The 21,049-nt window shown below is 43.7% G+C and overlaps 1 protein-coding gene across 9 annotated transcripts in view; it reads left to right on the top strand.

Moving 5' to 3' along the window:
* PATJ (PATJ crumbs cell polarity complex component) overlaps positions 1-20,810 on the top strand; it is a 145,984-nt gene extending 125,174 nt beyond the window's left edge. For 6 of the 9 annotated variants that reach the window (XM_068690720.1, XM_068690726.1, XM_068690719.1 and 3 more), the window contains 11 exons: positions 152-235; positions 2,225-2,418; positions 4,197-4,344; positions 5,515-5,601; positions 8,312-8,429; positions 9,861-9,901; positions 10,185-10,307; positions 11,391-11,495; positions 14,630-14,733; positions 16,379-16,502; positions 18,209-20,810. In XM_068690720.1, coding sequence (XP_068546821.1) covers positions 152-235; positions 2,225-2,418; positions 4,197-4,344; positions 5,515-5,601; positions 8,312-8,429; positions 9,861-9,901; positions 10,185-10,307; positions 11,391-11,495; positions 14,630-14,733; positions 16,379-16,502; positions 18,209-18,355 — 1,275 coding nt within the window. In that variant the 3' untranslated portion in view covers positions 18,356-20,810. The remainder of the gene's footprint in view (positions 1-151; positions 236-2,224; positions 2,419-4,196; positions 4,345-5,514; positions 5,602-8,311; positions 8,430-9,860; positions 9,902-10,184; positions 10,308-11,390; positions 11,496-14,629; positions 14,734-16,378; positions 16,503-18,208) is intronic. The other 3 variants (XM_068690723.1, XM_068690728.1, XM_068690727.1) reach the window with 3 other exon arrangements.
* The last annotated feature ends 239 nt before the right edge of the window (positions 20,811-21,049 follow it).

Here is a 21,049-nt window from a genome sequence, read left to right as displayed (position 1 = left end):
AAGTGTCTAGATATCTATGTGAATGCGTTTTCTCCTCATGTGCTGTGCCCTCTCGGAGCAGAGCCGTCGATGGGCTGTGGCCTGGTCCGGCACTGCCGGCGCATGGACGGGGCGTTGATGAGGGAACTGACTCAGCCCTCTCTTCCCGCAGGATGCCATCGTGATCCACGAAGTTTATGAAGAAGGGGCAGCAGCCAGAGATGGCAGGCTTTGGGCCGGAGATCAAATCCTTGAGGTAAACACGTCTCGTCATTGCATGCGCTTGATCGCGTCTTTGTGGTGTAGATTTGTGTTCGGTTCAGCATAGGTTTCCTTCAGCGAAAACAGAGACCCTTTGCAGGAGCTGTACTTGAAGCTGCTTTTCTGCCACTGAGACCATCCTGACAAATTCCCATTTCCTTACATATTCACATAAACTGAAGGGGACAAATTGAGAATGTATTAAAGTTAGGGGGGGGGGGGGGGGGGGGGGGGGGGGGGGGGGGGGGGGGGGGGACATAGTTCAGCTGTCATGTCCAATAGCTCGGCGTTATTCATCTGTTTAATCTTGCATTCGAGGCCTTTCGTTCGTCTGCGGCCGGAGCTTGTGGCATCTGCTCTGCCCGTGTGCGAGGCTCAGGGCAGGACGGGCGATGGCCGGCCCACAAGGCCTCAGGGCCGCCGCCATCCGCGGCCATGAGCGCTGCCGGCTCCCTCAGGCCAGGCCTCCTCACGCACGGCCGGTCAGCGATAAGGTGTTCTGCAGCAGGATGAAGTCGAGGTGATCGGAGGGAGTATGAAGAAAGAAGTGGTGATGACTGGCAAGGATGGGAAGTGCTGAGTCTGGACAAGATGAAGAATGGGAAGGGGTGTGAGATGGAAGTCAGAATAGATTAAGAAGCGTGGGAGCTGGTTTAGACAGTGCTCGCTGGCAGATAGGGAATCGCTTTCTTTTAAGCTTAGTGTGTAGGGAATGAATAGTAGGAATAGGGGGGCAACTTGGGGATTGTATTTTCATTTTAGAAATAGACTGTGTATTATCAGAGTACGATATTAGCCTGGGGGATTAAAATTGGTAGGAAGGATAGAGATAATTTGCCAGGGGATAAAAATGGGAAGGTGCTAATGTATGCTCTTGGCCAAGAAGTGATATTGTGTGCATTATATTGTTATATTCAGCTTTAAAGCTGTACTAATGAAGCAGAAGGATGACTCTGAATGAGTTTCAGATTGGTGTGATAAAGCACACATAGATGCCATGTCAAGGAAACAATACTGAGGCAGTGTATAAATAAATGACTACAGAGTTAGTACAAAAAAAATACAATTACTGTAGATTAGGCTTAATTATCTTAATGCAAAATCAAGTATGATTATAACTTTGCATATTTAGAAATACAGAGAAATATTTCCATTGCCTTAAAACTTATTATTTAAATGTAAGTAGATTACCATTGTATTGTTATTCAGCTACAGTCCATGCTGCTTGCTAGCCAGACTTGGAAAACATTTATGTGTTGATATTTGAAGAAAAGAGATTTTTGCCCAACAGAGTATGGGCAAACACCTTACAGGGCATCTCTGTGTCAGGCTTGGCAAAGTTAGGAGATCAGATTTCAAGTTTCGATAGTTTTTTCAGGTACTTAAGCATTCGATCAGAACTTTTTGTTCGATTTGATAATACTGAAACATTTCCAGGTTACTGTAAGAGAAATGTAATCAAATGCTACAGGAGTGGTCTTGTGTGCCATCTATTGGAATAAAGCAAAATAACCATTTAACATGTCCTGCCTTGGCTTCACCATGGCCATTCGCTAATGTTTCTGATTCCTGGTGTCGTTGGCTGGACAGTGTTACTTAGCCAGGGGAGGAGGAATTCAAGCACTGGTACCTGTAAGGAGAAGGAGTAGAGGCATAGGAAGGTTGAAGGGAGCACGTCATGCGTTGTCTAGTTGTAAGAATGTAAGCACTGTTCAAGATTCCAGTATTTAAAAAGAAGGACAGAATATCTACAGAACTTACAAGCCACACTGTTTTGATTGTTTGGATTTAATCTAGACGGTGGCAGAACACACGCAATCTCATTCAGCAGGAAAGCAGACGCTCAGCCCTCTGGAAATCGGAGCACTAAATTAGAGTGCCAAGAGGTGTCAATTTGACAAATTTGTCCTGTCACACAAGGGTAGGATGTGATGAAAGGATCATTCGCATATGTCATTTGGAAAGAAAACACTGATTATTTCAGGTGAATGGGATCGATTTGCGGAACGCCAACCATGAAGAAGCTATCACTGCGCTGAGACAGACACCTCAGAAGGTGCAATTGGTTGTTTACAGAGATGAAGCTCATTACAAAGATGAAGAAAATTTAGAGATCTTCCATGTAGATATTCAGAAGAAAACAGGCCGGGGACTAGGGCTCAGCATAGCTGGAAAACGGTAAGAGCTTCTCTTTGATCAGACTGCGCTACAAATGGGAAATACTTTGCTTTTCGCCATGTGAACAGCTGTAGCCATTAAATGGAGTATGAAATAAAGGAAAAAGTCCATGAGCAACAAGATTTTGTATCTGAGTATCTTCAAGGATGTCATGGGGTTGCGATCCTTACTTCTCTTAACAGAACAACAGCAGACCTGTGTAATAAAGGCTGCTATTCCCTGGGAAAACTCCCAGCCTGTGGCACTGTGTCCCACTTTGTGCGTGCCCAGGTGAGCACATGGAGAACTGGGGAAAGCTCTGATGGCTTAAACAGAGCTGTGGCCGAGCCCTTCTCTGATTTCAACATGGGAAGAAAACTTTCCTATTTCAAAATACGAGGATGAAAATGGATTTATCTGTTAGATCTATAGCCTGCTTGGTTTCAAAATGACCAGTTTTGGTGGAAGGTAAGAGGCTGGTAAAGATTTAGACCCAAATCATGTAAGACATGTGAGTGACCATACAACACTACAGACAGTGGTTCTGTGAATAGAGAACAGAATCCAAGATACTGCGGTAGGTAACAGCTGCTTAATAAAATCTGACTTCTTGCTGATATATTTCTAAACCAGTGCTATTAGATCATTCAAACTAGAGCACTGATAGATTTAATCTTTCATTGCTAGAAGAGATTTACAGCACGACACAGGCGAGCACTCATTCAGCTCTGGTGGGTACGAATCGTATGGTTGCTCTTCTGCATTGCCAAAAAAAATTTATTTTCCCAATTACAAATCATCATGTCATTATCCTGACTGCGTATGGTCAGTGAAGTTTCCACAGCAGTTTTTTTTTCCTTTTACAAGAGTGGTGATGTTTAACCCAGGTGTTGTGAGCAGATTGCAGGTTGGGTAATTAATATAGCTTATGTAAATTACCCTACAGATGGTAATACAGACTCCAGCCCTCCCTCGGCTGCTTCTGTGCAAAACTTCCTGTACTGTTGCTAACTGCTTGCCTTGTGGGGGTTTCCACCTACGAGGCAACCTCCAATCTGAAGTTGATCTGATGATGGCCAGCGATCAGCCAGTGAAACCTTATGTCCTGCAGGGTGAAGGATCCCAAGCCCGTGCATCTCAGCCCGTACCAGCTCCACAGCGAGCCCTGGTAGCTGGGGCTGGGCACAGAGGGGTCCTGCAGCATGGGAAGGGAGCCTCCTGCTGAGGCTGCAGCTTGGGAATCTGCTCACATGCCCCTCGGCTGCCCGACTGCTGCTTTCCAGTTCTCGCAAGCCTCGCTGCAGGCAGACAGCCACAAAGCTGGATTTTCTGCTGCATAACTCAGTGCAAACTTAAAAGTCTTCTCTGCAAACTTCTCTCCGTTTGGGGCCTCCAGGGTTTTAGAGAAGAAACCAAGCTGAACCTTTAGGGGGAATATAAAAAGTAAAGTAAAAAAATCTGAGGCTGCATAATTCAGATCAGGCACATGAGGGGATGGTTTAACTCCATCTTAGTCTGATCCTTGGCTTTTTTATTTATACAAGTGGTATTTTTCATGAATCTTTATGGATTAAACAGAACTAACAGGAAAAGGGGAAAGACAGCATTAAACGCAGCAAAACATGCCTCAATTTTAAATTTCAGATTTTTTTTACACTCAAAGAGTTGAATGGGGTATAAAACTTGTTCGTGCTCTTCTCACAGGTTTCTTTTAATGTCTCTTAAATGCAAGTAATCTAAATTGGTCTCCCAAAGAATATTGGATTGTGTAATTAGCCATATGCTTCTTGCATTGTTAGAAATGGAAGTGGAGTGTTTATCTCTGACATTGTTAAAGGAGGAGCTGCAGACCTAGACGGAAGATTAATTCAAGGAGATCAGATTTTGTCTGTTAATGGAGAGGATATGAGAAATGCCTCACAAGAGACTGTTGCCACTATACTTAAGGTGAGTACATAATACATTTAAGATATGGAATTGCAGTTACTGACACTGTGCGAGGTAATTATCCTGAAGTGCTATTTACTCATACACAGGACAGCTCAGACTGATTACAAAGACAGGAATTTCATCTGAAATTACTGCGAGAGATTCATTTAAAATCACTTCATGTGTATTTAGAAGTGGAATGGCATGAAATGAGAAAACAAAGCCATGTATAATATTTAGACATTTTTTTGAAGATGCAAGTGTATATTTCATGAGCTAGAAAAATATTTTGAAACCTGAGAGGCATACAAATAAGAGCTGCCCTGCAGTAAAGTGCCTTTGGCTTTGCTGTACTAACCTGCAACTATAAAATTGCAACTTCAATCCGTTTCTGCACAGCTTTTCATCTTGCAGGGGTGGTTGTATACTTTGAAGTTGTGTGGTCTGGGAGAGAATTTGCCTTTTTCCGTTAGAAAGCATGTGGCTGCTGTCTGGGCTTGAGAGGGAGGAGAGGACCCGGGATGCCCCAGCCACAAATTCCCATTGTCAGCTCCTTCATCAGGGCTGACAGCCTGGACCAAGGGTGAAACGAAGGGTGGGAGTGCTGCTGTGGGACCCACTTGTATACAAAACTGCATCTGGAGGCGAGGGCTTTTTTCCCTGCCATCACCACCAGTGTTCCTGCATAGGATTCCTTTCTTTCTGGAAAGGGAAGGTTAATTATTTCCTTTTTTTGTTTGTTTTTTGTTTTTCCATTCATGATTGCTACTTAGCCAAAAGTACTTTACCTATATAAGGACTGGAAATTGGTGATATGAGGGTATAACGTGAAGTTGAGCCCATATTTGTTAAATTCACCCTTTTCTGTGGCTTTTCCCTCTGAAGTCTGTTTCACAAATATTGTTTGTGACAGACTTCCGTGGAAGAGTCGGGAGCTTTTTATTTGTTTTAATTGTGTAATTGGCCATCTGCAGTGTGACCTAAGAACCCTTTGCCAGTAGAAACATTCATACTGACTTCAGCAACCAGGATAAACCCCAGTCTGGGGCGTTAATATTTTTAGTATTCAGCACATTGTGGTTTTCTTCCTGGGGTTGTGGTGCTGAATATAAACACAGTTCTCTCCAGGAAAGCATGAAATATTATATGTCTACTTAAATGCTGTACATTGTGGTTCTTTTTCCCAAGTGTGCCCAAGGCCTAGTGCATCTCGAGCTTGGGAGGTTGCGAGCTGGATCATGGCTGTCAGCACGGAAAACATCCCAAAACAGTCAGGTTAGTGACAAATTCATATGTATAAAATGAAGCTGTGAAGGGCAAGGAATGGGAACAGTGCACAGGGTTGCACACGAAGCTCAGTTCTTCTATCATTTACTGCTGAGGATGTGGAACAAAATACTTTATCACAATAATTTGCTTTGCTCAACTGCAGAAAAAGCATCGTGCTGAAATGCTGAATAAGTGGAAGAATTGGTTAATGATTTTTTTGTTTGTTAGTGTCTTCCCGAAACGCATCAGAAATATGTAATATCTTTCTCAAATGATGATGCCCAGAAGTTTTTTAGACCTGCAAAAAACGCTGAATGCATTTGCTGCAGCTGTTTTGTCAATCAAAATGAGTTAATGAAACTGAACTGTATCTTCGCCTATCTTATGGCAGAACCACATGAGAGCTGCTTTGCTCTCAAAGAAAACACAGAGCAATTTCCTGCTTCACTTGCTTTTTACCTGAAGCGAGGACAACAATTCATTTTTCAATCAGTGCAGGGCTTTCCCCCTCTTCTCGCTTCCCCCAATCCACTCAGACATTGATACTATTAGTATTAAAGTCTAAGTACAGCAAGGAGGAGAAGCAAGGCTTAAATGACTTAGAAAACTGGTTTTTAATGGATTTTTCCTGCTGAAGACTGACTGTTTTGCCATGATATTGAAGTTGCAAACGTCCCAGAGAGACACAAGCTGTGGTTCACAGCAGTGCAATTGCTATGAGTGTTTTGCCCGCTCTCTGCACCAGGGCAGCTGCTGGGGACATGGGGGACGTTGCCAGCATGCCTCCCTCTCCTCAGCATGCAGAGGCTGAGCACCAGTGGGGTCCAGCCCAGCCTCCACAAATGCTTAAGAGAAGGGGCTTGGTTTTGGAAATGGCGAGGAGCAATAGGAGGCTTAGGGATGTACTTTAAAGCAGTAATGTTTTTAGGGAAAAAAACAATCCTAGTGATCAGGTTGGTAGGAGAAGAGGCTTGTCCTTGATTTCGTGCTTGAACAATCCAAAAGGGTGCCAAAAAATCATAGTCATGTGGCATGATTTCTTAACTTTATGAAGGCCAGCAGTGATCCGGTCTGCTGTCTGTGTGGGTGAAGTGTCGGGAAGGGCAAAGGAGCCCGTAGCCATGTGGGAACAGCTGTGCTAAGCCCAGCTTTAAAAATAATGCCTAAATATTGTTGGAGAAACATCTGCATTCAGGCAAGGAAAAATGAAGCAACAGAGGAACATGATACTGATTGCGTTCAGTAAAGACAGCGGTCGTGATTATTACTTTTTGGGTTGTTTTATCAACAGTTAGCATAAGCAAGAGCTCTGTAATCAAAAAGTGATAGTTAAAAATGATTGCGTATTGCAATGTAAACTCAGCTGAAGCAAAATGCCAGAATGTTTTTCTAGGTAGAAAATAAAATCAAATGCTAACGATGTCATCTCCCTTTCTAGCATTTTGTAGCTTTTTCAGGAACCTGTTAATTTCTGTATTTCTTTTAATACAAGAAGTCTTAGCTGCTGCTCTTAATGCAGAGTCATTGGAGAGCCTGCATCTCTCTGCTCCAAAGTGACTTGGTGATTTTGAAAATGGAATAAATGTTTCTCAGCAAAACAGTTCCAAGAGTTATAAAAATCTTGGCAGATAATACGGCAAATCAGCTTGAATGATTTGCACAACTGTGAGCGATGTGTCAGAAGCTGCTGGCCAAGAGCATCCAGAACTTTTGTCCTCACTTGGCTTTTTTTTTTTTTTTTTTGGTCTGTTGCATACCTTTAACAGTAGAAACATAAGCCTCGTGGTGCAGGACAGTGATTTCTTTCACGCACATTGCAAATTGTGTTAACTGACCCATGAATTGGCAACTAGACGTGGAAATTGTGCTCTGCCTGTTGTTCGTCACTGACAGCTGCACACTGGTCAGTTTGGATGAATGCTGCCAGAGCTTTTGATTCGCCGCCTAATGCATTTAGGGGAAGAAAGCTCTGCTGTGCGCCCAGAAGTGTGGAGCAGATCTTTGTTTCGTATAAGCCAGCTTAGTCAAAAAGGTCTGGCTACAGTGAAACCTGTTGTTCAGACACATTTCCTAAACTGATAACAATGTTTTCTCCAAGGGGGAGCAAGTCTGAAGATAAGGCCAGATATGGAGATAGGGAAAAGCAGTGCTGGAAGGGAGCAATGCAGAGTTGATAGCGTGCACGAGCAGCTATCTGCCAGCTTGTCCCTCCTGTTGGCAGTAAGACACGGGCGTCCTGTGCTGCATGCACCTCTGTTGTTATTCTGGAAGTGGGGAGGGATCCTGGTTAAATGGTTGTGAGGAAGATGCCCACCAGATTTATCAGCAACCATTATTTCCCCTTGTCTTCATGCTTGGAGAGAAACTGGGAGAAAGGGATGGAGGAGGTTAATCCTTCGTTATGACCTCTAGAGCAGATCACAGAATCACAGAGTGGTTGAGGTTGGAAGGGACCTCTGGAGGTCGTCTGCTCCCAAAACCCCCAAGAGCCATTCTGTAGTACCACTGAACAACTCTACACGTGTGCCCACAATGCAGAGACAGATTGTGGTAGGCTCCATCAGGGGAAATGCAGCTGGAGGTTTCCACTTGTGTGGCTGATGTGGCATTTCCACTCTGATTTCCCAGAGGACAGCTGCGCCCGTATGTCACAGGAGCTGGTTTGAAGTTCACGTTTGGGTTTGACTCTCAGGTTCTGATTTACGTTTAATTTCAGGCGAGCCAACAGAGTGCCCACAGCCACTTCCACCCCGCACTCGCTCCGGTCCTCTCTACCTTGCAGAATTTTGTCAGCACGAAAAGGTCTTCAGCAGATGTCTCTCAGAGAAACTCAGGTATTTTCCGGACAGCTGTCAGAATAGCTGCATGTTGCTTGCACTGTTGCTCTTTTTGTACAAAAGAATACTTGAATACTTGAGCCTGGTTTTCCTACACAGCCTCCCAGAAGACGCACTACTGATGTTGTAAGACCCTTAACACTTTCCTGCAGATGACATTGCTTTCACGTCCCGTCGTAGAGTAATGGCTCCTCTATTTTAAATGCAGATTCTTGCACCCTGCTATTCCCCAGCGCCCTTGTCGGAGGCTTAGCACAGGCAAGGTTCTTGTAGAATAGTTTTTTTTCAGGGAATAAAGCTGCCACCACTTCATTTATATCTGTGTTGCTCTTGAGCGTATAAAAGGGTGTTTTGTAAAAAGTCACAATGCCCAGATTGCAATTTGCAGATTTAGCAAGTGCTGAATCTACAGCTTGCAGGAACTTGCAGAGAGCCTGCACGTTTGTGTGCTCTGCACTGAGTCAGAAATTCGTAACCTTAGCTTGTGGCTGACCATGGGCAGAAGACGTTTCTTCTGGCTTTTTGCATGCACTGGAGGAGACGTGGCTTTTTGGGCAGCCTTCCTTGCACCATGTTGATGAAGGGCCCTGCAGCTCTAACAGTGCACGTCTGTGTGTCCTGGCTCAGCGTCCCCAAAGCTGCGCTTCCCATGGTGTCAGACCTTGCAGCACCTCAGCAGTCCTGCCTTTAGCACTCATAACAGATAGCTGCACAAGCACACACGTGGCAGTAAGAAATACTGATATGTATTAACAAGAATCTTCTAAAAGGTTCTTAAAACAAGTTAATTAAAGCTGGTACAATCAGGGATTATTCCAGCACAGCCCAGGACCTGACTACACCATCAGCTCTTAAGCTATTTAGTCCCAGTCAAATGATTCATTTGCAGTGTCCCTTTTTCTTCATTTTTTTGAATCTTTTGAGTACTTTTAAATGTCCTGTGGCTAGATATATGCCAGCCAGACTTCCTGGCTGTCTATTATTTACAAATACGGCACAAATTAGAACAGGAAATCAATGGAACCTCAACAGTCTGAGACCAGCCGTGTGCCCTACCCTTTGTGGTGGGGACACTGATTTATGAATAATAAGGCAATCTTTAATTGAGTGCAATGCACAATAGGGCTTTTCTTCAGGCCAGCAGAGTGCTGCTATTCAAGAGATTGTGGTGAGCAGTGGCTGTGCTACAATGGGTGTCACAGTGGCATCCGTCAGGCAGAGTGATTGCATCCGTATTCATCTCCTGGTGAAACAGCAATCCTGTCCTCCTCACGTGAGCGGTGCTGCCTGATTTGGCACAGGAAGGGCTGTGCTTCTGCTTGGTGATAACTCTGACTAGGCAGCAAGGGACCATTGTCACCTGACAGTGTTATCTCTTAATTATATTATCTCTTAATTACAGAAGCTAATTGTTTGTTTCTTTATTAGTAGGAGCAGATACGGGCCCAAGGACTGTGGAGATAACAAGGGTCAGTGAGTTATTTTCTATCATTTCAAAAAGCTGACACCTTTGACTGAAGTTGTTAATTTTTGTAGTGTTCCTCAGAATTAAACTGCATTTTGTTTGCAATAGGTTGTCGAATGTATGTCTGTGTAATGGGACCTGTATGTGCATGTCAAATGTAGCTATTTTCACCATATTGCATAAATCAGATGGGTCTGGTATTGTTGTACCCTAAACATTGACCTCTGTAAGCAGGCCCCAGTTAAAAATGTGTTTTTGTTTTGTTTTGTTTTGTTTTTTTCTTTTAGGGACCAAATGATGCACTTGGTATCAGTATAGCAGGAGGGAAGGGGAGTCCTTTGGGAGATATTCCCATCTTCATTGCTATGATTCAAGCCAGTGGTGTGGCTGCACGTACCCAAAGACTCAGAGTGAGTAGAGGGCTCTTCTCAATACCTTCTAGTTCATCTGTTTTGTCTCAGAGAAGGAGCCTCAGGTGCTTCTGCATGTGTCCTCACTTTGATAAAGTCTCATAGGCTACTCTGTCTCTTTTTAAAAACAAACACACAAAAAAGCTCTGCCCCTCTCTTCCCCTTTTGATTATATTGCATCTGGGGATAATTGTGATTGCCTACATGGCAAAGATATGTTAAGAGAACATAAATACATTTGCAGTAGTCTTTGAATGTGTTTGAGCAAAAATAAATAAGCTGGAAGAACTACAGCATATGTTCATCCAGACCCAGGGAGGACAGCAACAAGCTCTCTGGAAGCAGCAGATGCTCTGGAGACTTCAGATTGGGCATTGTTTTGGAGCTCAAACAAGACAAATAACATCAGAAGTTAGTTGTTTGATCTCAAAGCCCTGATAAAGGAATGCAAAAATAAAATGCTTATATCAGACACACAGGATATGTGGGTATTTCTAGGAATGACCACTGATCATTTACCAAGTTTGGAGAGCATTTCAGGGAATCATTAATATTGAAGAGAACTTAGTATGCAGTTGCATAGGAAAACTTTGGCCCCTGAGGTTCAGTAGCAAACAGTGCTATATCCATGCTGTGTCTCTAGTAGAAATACACAATAGTGTTAAGTGCCAGGGTCAAAATCATTTTTTCGTGTGTGTAAAGAGAAGTGCCTGCTTTCCTACAGTGCTTTCATCATGTGCCTACATAATCTATAAGAAAAGAACTTGTCCGCACAAATGGCCACAAATAAATCCTTTTTGGATGGGAGAACAGCAGTCAATCTCACCCTCTCTGTTTGCAAATGGAAACAATAAAATACGACCCACCTTTGTTTCTCTGATCGCATTGTTATTTTTTAAAAAAATTGTATTGTGCTTGCTCTGAAGAATGGGAAATGATCACTAGCAATGTAGAATTCTCACAAAAGCGATCCTGCAAAAGAGAAGCATGACTGTGCAGTGCCAAGTTCATGAGGAATTTTAAGCATTCTTAATTTTAATTTTCCTTAATGCTAGTAATTTTCCATTACTGTTGTACTTTTAGGTTGGAGATCGGATTGTCAGTATTAATGGGCAACCTTTGGATGGGCTGTCTCATGCAGATGCTGTTAATCTACTAAAGAATGCTTATGGGAGCATTATCCTGCAGGTATGGTGATAAATTGAACATGCAGCTGCATGAGGGTAGATAAATGGCATTCAGGAAAAAAAAAAACATTAAGCATCACTGGCACAAGGCATCACAGAATTGCAGGGTGCTTGCTGATGGGAATTACACGGAATGAAAGCAAGAAATAATTTTCATTCAAAAATTATTTATTGCCACTCATACAGGCTGTGAGCATGATTATATAAAAGCGTAACAAAGAGAACAAAGTAACTTGTTGCTACACATGATAAATCAACAAGCTTCCAAGGTTTTTTTCATCTGAAGTTAGCAGGAACAAGAAATTGTGTGTGTGTATGTGTGCGTGCATGCCACTAGACTGTGACCAAACTGTCCACAGTGTTAATTTCCTTGCTCTTGAAAGGGGGAGAAGGAAGAATATTAGCAGCACTTAGTAAGAATGATAGCAGCATCATCAAAACAGTGCTGTCTAGAATTAATTACTCTACAGGTAATGAATAATAACACTCAAGAGAGAAGAAAGAGTTTATCACTGCCACATTTATATGAAAGGAAGATGTGTTCTACCACTTTGGTTCTAATTGCTGCTTGCTAGTATATCCGTCTTTAGTTTATTTTTATGTTTACATGAAGAAATGGGAAAAATACTTGCCAGAGAGAATTCAAAACACTACTCATTTGCAGAATTATTGTAACAATTGGAAAATAAGCTTAAGACATACCACTAAAATCTAATTTTATCATCAACATATTGGACTTGAACACATCTTGAGAAATTTTTGCGGGCTTCTTACTTTCATTACAACTTAAATGTTACTATAAAAAAAGGCAAAAATGTGAGAGAAGGGGGAAAAAAAGAAGAAAAGGAATGATAATAAACTTACTTTTAGACTCGTTTATTCTTTGTTTTGTCTGTCCATGAACTGCTGACCCCCTAAGTGATGAGCCAGTTCCAGAGCAGATGGTGTATTTGTGTAGTTCCATTGAAGTCAGAGGAACTACACAGATACACACCAGCTGAGGATTTTCTGTTAAATTATAGTTATCATATTGTTACTAGCGTTGAGTAATTTCACTTTTCATGTCAACAGTATTCCCTGAATAGAAAATGAAAGCTTGCTGCAGAACCCCAAATTGCTAATCTTGAAAGCTGTAATACAGCGTATCCCACCTCATCAAGCATTTAAAAATATTCCTGATGAAGCACGCTGTCAGTTGTTCGCTCACATAAACAAAGAGGTTGTTCTAGAAATGTCTTTGCTTTTTGTCACTTGACAGTTTTTCTTCCACGTTTTTGCTGTCTGGCTCAAAATGTGTTGAATACTTTTACAGATGATGCAGGGTTTTCTGATCGAAGGGAGTCTATTTTCCCCTGCTCAGAATCTGCTCTGGCAGGCTGTGTTTTGATCTAGCAGCAGGGAGGTAGCGGAGCAGCCCCGCCGTCAGCGCGGCGATACGGGCAGGTTACAGGCTAACTGCAGGTACTTCTCAATCACCGGGCTGCTTTTTTATTAAAACAATCTAACTGAAATAATCCTATCGCTGCGATAATCATGACTGATGTGTCATTAAGTAATTCTGTTTATTATCGGGTTAGACCACTTCATGGCAAACTGCTCTGAAAGGTCAGATAATTGCGTTCAGTGGTGTGGAAAGGCTTATTATCAGCACGTCCTGGGAAGGATGGTAAAGGAGTTTGCAAATGCTGTTTGCAAATGGGAGATTAGGGTCTCAGGGGAACAATCATCCCTTCCGGCTGTTTTGATGCTTTGGTTTAATTTAATTTCTTTTCTGCAGGTGTAGTAATGAGATAAGGAGAAGCTTTTTTACAAGGTTGTTGAACTCTGATACATTCTTACTGACAACTGAAGATTTTTGAATATAGATTTATTTTACTCTATTTTATTTAACAAAATATGACAAATACTGGCTGGCACTCTTTCCCCTTCTGCAATGGGAAGGAAAACTTAATGGTGCCTTTGCTCTCGGAGCCAGGTGCAGCTGCCTCCTCTGTGGACCCTTTCATTAAGGGGATCCTTAGTCCTGGGATGGGAAATTTGCACTAGAACTAAGCTTTTTTTCCTAGAAAATGCTACCACCCTCTTGGTTCCAAACGATTAGAGAGAGGGGAATACTGTCATGGCAGAATTGTGAACGTTCATTTAAAATGGGGGATTTATATAATGGATTTTTTTTTTTAATTTCAGAAAGGTATGTTTCCCTTAAGCCATGTTCCCAGCGAGGAGTGGAAAAAGTCCCTGTTAATTTTGATAAAATAAGGCCACAAATAACTAGAGAAACTACTGAAAATGAACTTGCTGGGTCCTTATCACTGTCTCTGAACCAAACCCCTGCACAATAAGCATCAAGCAGAGATGAGCATCTCATCAGAGTTAGGGATAACCACTGCATGTAGCTGTTAGGAATTGTGTGTTTAGCTGTGAATTCTTCAAATCAAAACACTTCTAAGTGGCTTCCTCAAATGTTTTCCAGAAGAACAACAGAAAACTAGCATAGAGTGAAAGCCAAAATCTAGAGTGGGCCTCGACACTGTGTCTTTAATGATCCCCATCAGGCCTGCATCCTGCGAGCTATTCCCTGGGAGACCAGCTCTGGGACCAGCAGACACAAACTTTGGAGTTCAAGGCACCTCTTTCTCAGTGCATCTCCACCTGGCTTTGTACCTACCCTATGAAACGTCAACGTGGTTGTTTTAAAAAGCCTGAGCGAGCTTGCTGCCTCATATCCCATCTAATGTTGTTAGCTCTATTAATTAGTGTGTCGTGGTAATTCCTGCTGATTTCAGAATGATGCAGGGCCGTAACGGGGCAGGTTTCAGAATCGTCTTTGTTGCGTTTAGTTGAAATGCTGGAGAAACTGCAGAGAAGTTGAAACCAAGGATTCATTTCTCCCCCACTCAGTAAACAAATCAATCTGAGGTGTTTCAGGACCTTTGCCTGATAGAGCTCCAGAGCAAAGTTTTAACCCCAGAAAAAGATGGCTGTCCATGATTTTTAACACCGTTATTTGAAAGTATTGCATTAGTAGGAAATTTAAGAAAGTAGGGCTTGTATTTGAAATTTGATTGAAAAACATAAGATGTCTCTGGTACTAAGTGAGCACACACAGCATTTCATTGCCTCCTTTCTGCTTAGGTTGTGGCTGATACCAACATCAGTGCTATTGCGACCCAGCTGGAGAGCATGTCTGCGGGATGCAACCTCAACTCTTCTTCTGAGCATGCTTCTGAAGATCCTGAGTAAGTTTGTAACAGTCTGCATAAGTGAGATGGATTTCTGTGCCTCATGCAAGGGAAAAGCCAGGGTGGCGAAGGAGGTCTCTTCCCATTGCTTTTCTCTCTAATTTTCCATCACCTTTAAAATGGTAACTGTGACGTTCTCCAAGCTGATTACACACCTGTGTCCATTTTTACCTGGTGACGGAAATTGTCTAAGCAAGGACACAAAATGTTTTTCCAAACACTTGCCTTATCTTGTCCTTTCTGCTGGTTATGCTGACATGGTAGTTCTGCATTTGTCTGCTGGCCTCTGTGCCTGAGAGGAGTTCTGGTTATAGCAATTCAAAATCATTTGTCATCGGCAGACCAAGACAAGAGAGATTAAAACAAAATGGTATTGGAGACAAATCTATCAAAACATGTCCAAGAACTTTGTCTTTTATTTAGCTTTACAGTTCTTAAAAAGTCTCACTGAATTTTTTCTACCTATAGCACTTCTGTGCGGTGATAGAAGTTAGAGACCGAGCCCTCCCATGGCCACGCATCATTACCCATCACGTGCTTTTTAGGGTGGCTCATAGCATTCCAGTTACCATTTTGAAATTCATTTTCATTTTGGTTTATTAGCTTCATTATGTTCTTCATTTTCATTCTTTGATTCATTATATTTACTTTAAGAAGCTGAGATGCAAGTTGCTGCCCTACCTCGGGGGATTTTGAGTATAAAACTTGAGCTATTTATGCTGCATTCACTAGTTGTACAATGTGAGGAACTGTTTTTATTGCTGCTCTCAAAGGAGAATTGCTTATTTCACAAAAAGATCTGTATTCTCATTTTATATCAAAATAGTAAGGAAATTTATATTTGAAAATAGGAAGCAGAATTAGGTAGGCGCATGCATTCAGTCTGTCCTAAAGAAATGGCTAGGTACAAGTCTTCGTGAGCTGTGCCTTTGATTAGGCAGATGCCAAACAGAATTTGTCCATAATGGTTCTTTCTAAATATGTAGAGATTACTTTTTCATATTTGAGGTAGATAGATAGATAGAGCAGTCTGGACTCCACCAAAAACCTTGCGATGCAGACGTTAACAGCCACTGCAGGGTCTAACCAAGGTGCTGAGTGAGGGGCTCTCTGGAATCAGCCCCTGGGGTTACGAGGCACAGGGATGGAGTGCGATAAAAGTTCTCAGAAATCACCCAAAGAGCTTGCAGCAGAGCTGAGACTACACACACGAGTGTTCCTGGCTGCAGCCTGTCTGTTAGCCTCATCCCAGTGAAATCATAAAATCAGATGACGCTGTGAGGAAGCTGCTGCCACTTTCCCAGAGTGAAGATGACAGCCTGGCTGGTAAGAAAGCAAAATTTCCTTTATGTATGCACAGCTACTGCAGATTAGAGAAGCAGCACTCCTGCATGAGAGAGAAGTGCTCTTGGTGAGCTCTTTAAGTATTTTCAAGTATTTTTTAAGGGAGGAGCTGAAGCCTGTGGAACAGCTTACGAGCTCAGGGCTGTGCAGGAGTGTGGCTGAGCCCAAGGCCGAGAATCCTGCTTGGTGACCGTGTGAAAAACTTGTTGGTAGATAAATATCTCTGTAAGTGTTCCTTCTGCGGAAAGTCCCCAGAGACAGCTGTTGTTATTCTAAGTGATATTTATTGTGTTTTCAGAGCACCTCAGCCTAAGATTATTACTTTGGAGAAAGGCTCTGATGGACTGGGATTTAGTATTGTAGGGGGGTATGGAAGTCCCCATGGAGACCTGCCCATTTATGTCAAGACTATATTTGCCAAGGTATCTCTTTTTGTTTTGTTTTCTCCCTTTTTCTTTATTATCTTTAAAAATAAACGTAAGATTTGGCTTGGGTAATATATATGGAGTTGAAAGCAAAATGTACTGTCTAGGTACGCTGATGTGAGCGGCCCCAGAACGCACAGCTGGCTTCTCAGTTTATATTTCACGTTGCTGCTGGCTGAAACAAGACACTTTATCTCAGCAAAATTGGTCTGTGTACTTTGGAAACTTGGTTTTATACGTTAAAATATTTACAGAGCAGTTTTCTATCTGCAAATCTCGGTGCCTTCCAAGCAGTGTGGAGGCATCGTTTTCCCGCTGTCCACGAGAGGAGGCAGTTGCAGAGATGTCGTGTCCTGGAGCTTCAGCTGCAAAGCCCTGTGCTCAGGCGGTCAGCTCAGTGAGAAGTACACCGTACCACGTGGCTCAATGATGAATTGGCTTCCACATCAGTCCTGGCTTTAGTTATTCTCCCCTGCTTCCAGCTTTGCTCTCAAGCCCTCTGTGAGCGCTCCCCTCTCCGCTTGTTTGCTGCCTGAGCTGCTCGCGGTGCGGCTGCCGCAGCTGGTCCTGGCCCTGAACGTCAGGGGAGGACTGCCAGGTACAGCAGTGGCTCTGGCCACCAAGGAACCAATACTTTGCAGCCTTGTCTCGAGGCAAATTGCCCCAAAATGGCCACAGGTGTGGATGGAGAGATGCCCCCTTCCTGCCTCCATCCTGCTGCTGAGAATGCGCTCTGCATGTGCCAGCAACATCCTCTCTTGGAGCCACGACTGATGTAATTCTGGAAACTGGGGGGAGAAAGCAGTGGGAATTAGGGATAGTTTACATAAAGTGACTTCTCAGTCAGCCACTCAAAATTGTTTGTCCTGTGCCCTCTTGCTGTCAGTTGTGCCAGCGTTTCTGACAGGGCAGGTGATATTAAAAAATAAAATTAAATTAAACCTTCAACCTTGCGTTGAAGTTCAATCCACAGATATCTGCTCTTCTCACAACTTGCACTTATGAGAAGATCCTGTGCCTTTAAATGGATGCTCAGATTTACAGGCTCACAGAGGTGAGCACAGCTGAGAAACCCCCAAATCACAGCTGGGAAACACCACAGCCACTGATGGGGCCGTGGGACAGAGCCAGACACCACGAGCCAGCCTCTGGGCAGGGCAGGGGCTCAGGATTTGGGCAAAAGAGCTGTGTTCAGAGCTCAGAAGGAGAACAGCCACTTCTAAAGCTCTGTGTGAGCTTTCCAGGACTTTCAGTTGAGCCCAGCTCTGTCTGGGGCTCGGGGCAGTGCCCAGGCTGTTGTCTCGCACGAGCTCTGCATCTCCCTTCCCACATTTTAACCCATTTCTCAGCTCAACACTGACATACTGCTTTAACAAGTGTCTGCATTATCATAAAAGACAGAACCAATCTTTACACTGCGTTGTTTCCAGGGACTGAGCTGATTCCCCTTTTCCCCGGGGTGTAATTCCCCCCTGTGCTGCCCCAGAGCAGCAGGGCCGGGTAAGCAGTGTCAGCAGAGGGCAATGCCCAAGCGTTCCAGCAGATTTGGGCGCTGCACAACAACTCTCTCCTTTTCTGTGTCCCCCACCCAGCTACGCTGGGATTTCCAGCGCCGCATCCCTCCTCATTTCATCCATCAGCATCAGGAGAGGCGGGAGGGCTCGGTGCTACCAGCCGCTAACGTTTCCTTTTGCCATTTGCAGGGAGCAGCTGCGGACGATGGCAGACTGAAGCGTGGCGATCAGATTTTAGCGGTTAATGGGGAGGCTTTGGAAGGTGTTACTCATGAGCAAGCTGTAGCTATTCTGAAGCGCCAGAAAGGAACTGTGACATTAACGGTGTTATCATGAATGTCATTGCGCTTGCAGAGATAAATACAATTATTTTAGAACATCAGTAGAGCTATAATAATACCGTTCAGCCCTGAGCCGGATGTAAAGCAAACTCTGGCGAAAATTAATCAGTATTCACCCCATTGCCAGAATGGGTAGTGTGCATCTTGAGCTTCATTTAGCCTTCCCCATCGATCAACGTTTTCCCCACCCTCCCCTACTTCTGGTGGCTTTTAAGTTTCCCCTGGACAAGTCTAATTAAGAAACTTCAAAGAATAACATCAGTTTTACGTTCTGCTTCAGTTTATCCCCACCGGTCTGAACCCAGATACAACTGCTGAACCTGGGCTCTGTTCGCACACAAAAGAGAATTTAGATCATCAGCTGATCTCATCTGATGAGCAGAAATAAACGCTGAGTGACTTGTCATCTCACTCATGATTTACTTATGCTAATTGTCCTTTCAAGTATGCCAGAAAACATTAGCAATGTAATTAAATTACCACTGTTCCAAATGATGAAATATCAAATTCTCCTCTGGGAAATTATTTGTGCTCGGCACAGTAAGTCTGATAGTCAAATGTGAACTTCTCATGTTTATCTCTTTGGGTAGGTCTATGGAAGTTAGTCAGAGGTAATTACTGTGATGTGTCAATTTGCAGCCTTTAGCATGAAAAATAAACTAGGGGAGAGGCGATTTTTTTTTTTTTTTTTTTAGGCTTTTAAAACATTTGAGCCTTTTCAGATATTTAAGCAGCATGAACAACAACGTATCTCATTCTAATTATATTTTTAAAGGAGAAATGTGCTGATACACGCCAGGCATGTTGCATACAAAGACAGTTGTTGTTGTGCCAAGTTGCAGCATAATTGTTCATCCTGAAACTTTAATGAAGACAAAAGTTTGCTTAGGCAACGTGATCCAATAATTCTAGTAATGATGGCGAGCTGCCCCTCTGCACATTGTCTTTAAGGCTAGATGAAGTTAATCCAAACCAGCAAACCATTTCCAGGAGGCTCCTCGGGAACAGATAGCGCAGGAAGAGGCTGTCATGGATCACAGAGGATGGCTCCCTCCTGGGGGTGCCGGAGCTCAGGTTTGGGTATTCCCACGTAACACCGGGCAGCCGTGAGCTCCCCTGGGCACAGCACGCTGCAGGGCTTCCCAGCCTTGCCCCCCAGGTGCAGTCAAAGCCCCTGACTTCTTTGCTTTGACCTCAGCCAGGAGAGAGGGCTCCGAATCCTCCAGGAGCCCTCCCGGGGCCCTCTGAGCGCTGGAGGTGGGGTGCAGCAGCCTTCAGACAAAATTCGGTAACTGGGTTACGTGCCACAGCCCTTCCTGCAGCGATTAGACGGCTGCGGCCTTGGCGATTTAGAAAATGAGTTTGGCAGGCGGATTGATGGCAGTGCCAGGCATTGTGGTTTAATCTGCCCGTGCGGAGGAACAGCGGGGCTTTGGAGGAGGCAGCCCAGGCTGATGCGGGCTATTTGGTGTAATTTATAATGATGATGTAGCTGGGAGAAATGAAAAAAGGGGGGGGGGGAGGGATCAAAACTGACTGTTTGATGTGAAAAATCCTTAGAAATAAATGGAAAGAGAATTCGGAAGCTGTGCTGCAATAACCGAGTAGCCCAGGCTTAGCATTAGAAGCGCAGTTGGTGTGCACTGCAGCTGGGTGGCTCCTCCCTGGTTTTGTGGAAAGCACACACTGACGTGGGATGAACCACGAGGAAATAAGCAAGCTGCGATTCGCCCTCACTGCAGAGGTTTTCCTTAGTTCATTTAAAAGTTTTCCTTCGGAAATCACAAAGTGCATTTAGCCTGCTGGAGCAGTCAGTGGGTGTGGTGTTAATGGTATCGAGCCGAGGAATTCGTAACAGGCTGCTCTGGGTCGCAGAAGCATCCGAGGCACGCAAAGGTTGAGGCAGGCAGATGAGATGGGAAGAGGTGCCCTCAGAAACAGCGTGTGGGATTTATGAACAAAACGCAATGATTCCTCCGATCGTTTTTATAGCCATTGCATTCCTACCTTAAGATGTTGCTGCGTTTAATCGATGAAGTTTTACATGGCTATTTGTTAGCCTGTTATGCACATCCTGCTCATACTGCACATAACGAATAGGATTTATGGGCTGGGATATTTTGCACTTCTCATTGCTCAGAATGAGATAACATTTTCTGCTTCTTGTAATTTGCACTTTGTGTCTTGAATATATTACTGCCAAAAATCATATTGCAACTAATTGATAAACCAGTGACCATGCGGAGAAGCGTGTGCTGTTGTACAGGACCAAGTTAGATAATTAAATTTGCATTACGCTTGTCTGGGTTGAGGTGTTCTGGTTTGTTTAAAACTTTATTTCTGTGCAAGGGAAAAGCAATTAGACCTCCTGATTGTATGTTTACATATATCACTGAAATAAGACATTTTATGACTTCAAAGATTCTAAATAAATCTCGGTTACCTAAGTAGCTGTGCATTATTTATTTTTTCTTAATCATTGCAGAATTGTATTGCACGAGATGTCTTTGTTTGCTCGTTATTGCCTTCCTCGGGGAGCAGGAGCCGCCGCAGCTGCAAGGAGTGACCAGAGGCAGCGGTGCCAGCCGGGGGCTCCTGCCCAGCTCAGCGGCTCGCTCCAGAGCCAGACCCTCATGGGGAGGGAGCCCCCCTGTGTGTGTCTGTGCTCCGTCAGAGGGCTGCTGCTGCC

This window comes from Anas acuta, chromosome 8 (assembly GCF_963932015.1).
Source record: "Anas acuta chromosome 8, bAnaAcu1.1, whole genome shotgun sequence".
NCBI lineage: Eukaryota > Metazoa > Chordata > Aves > Anseriformes > Anatidae > Anas > Anas acuta.
This window is presented reverse-complemented; position numbering and strand designations above follow the sequence as displayed.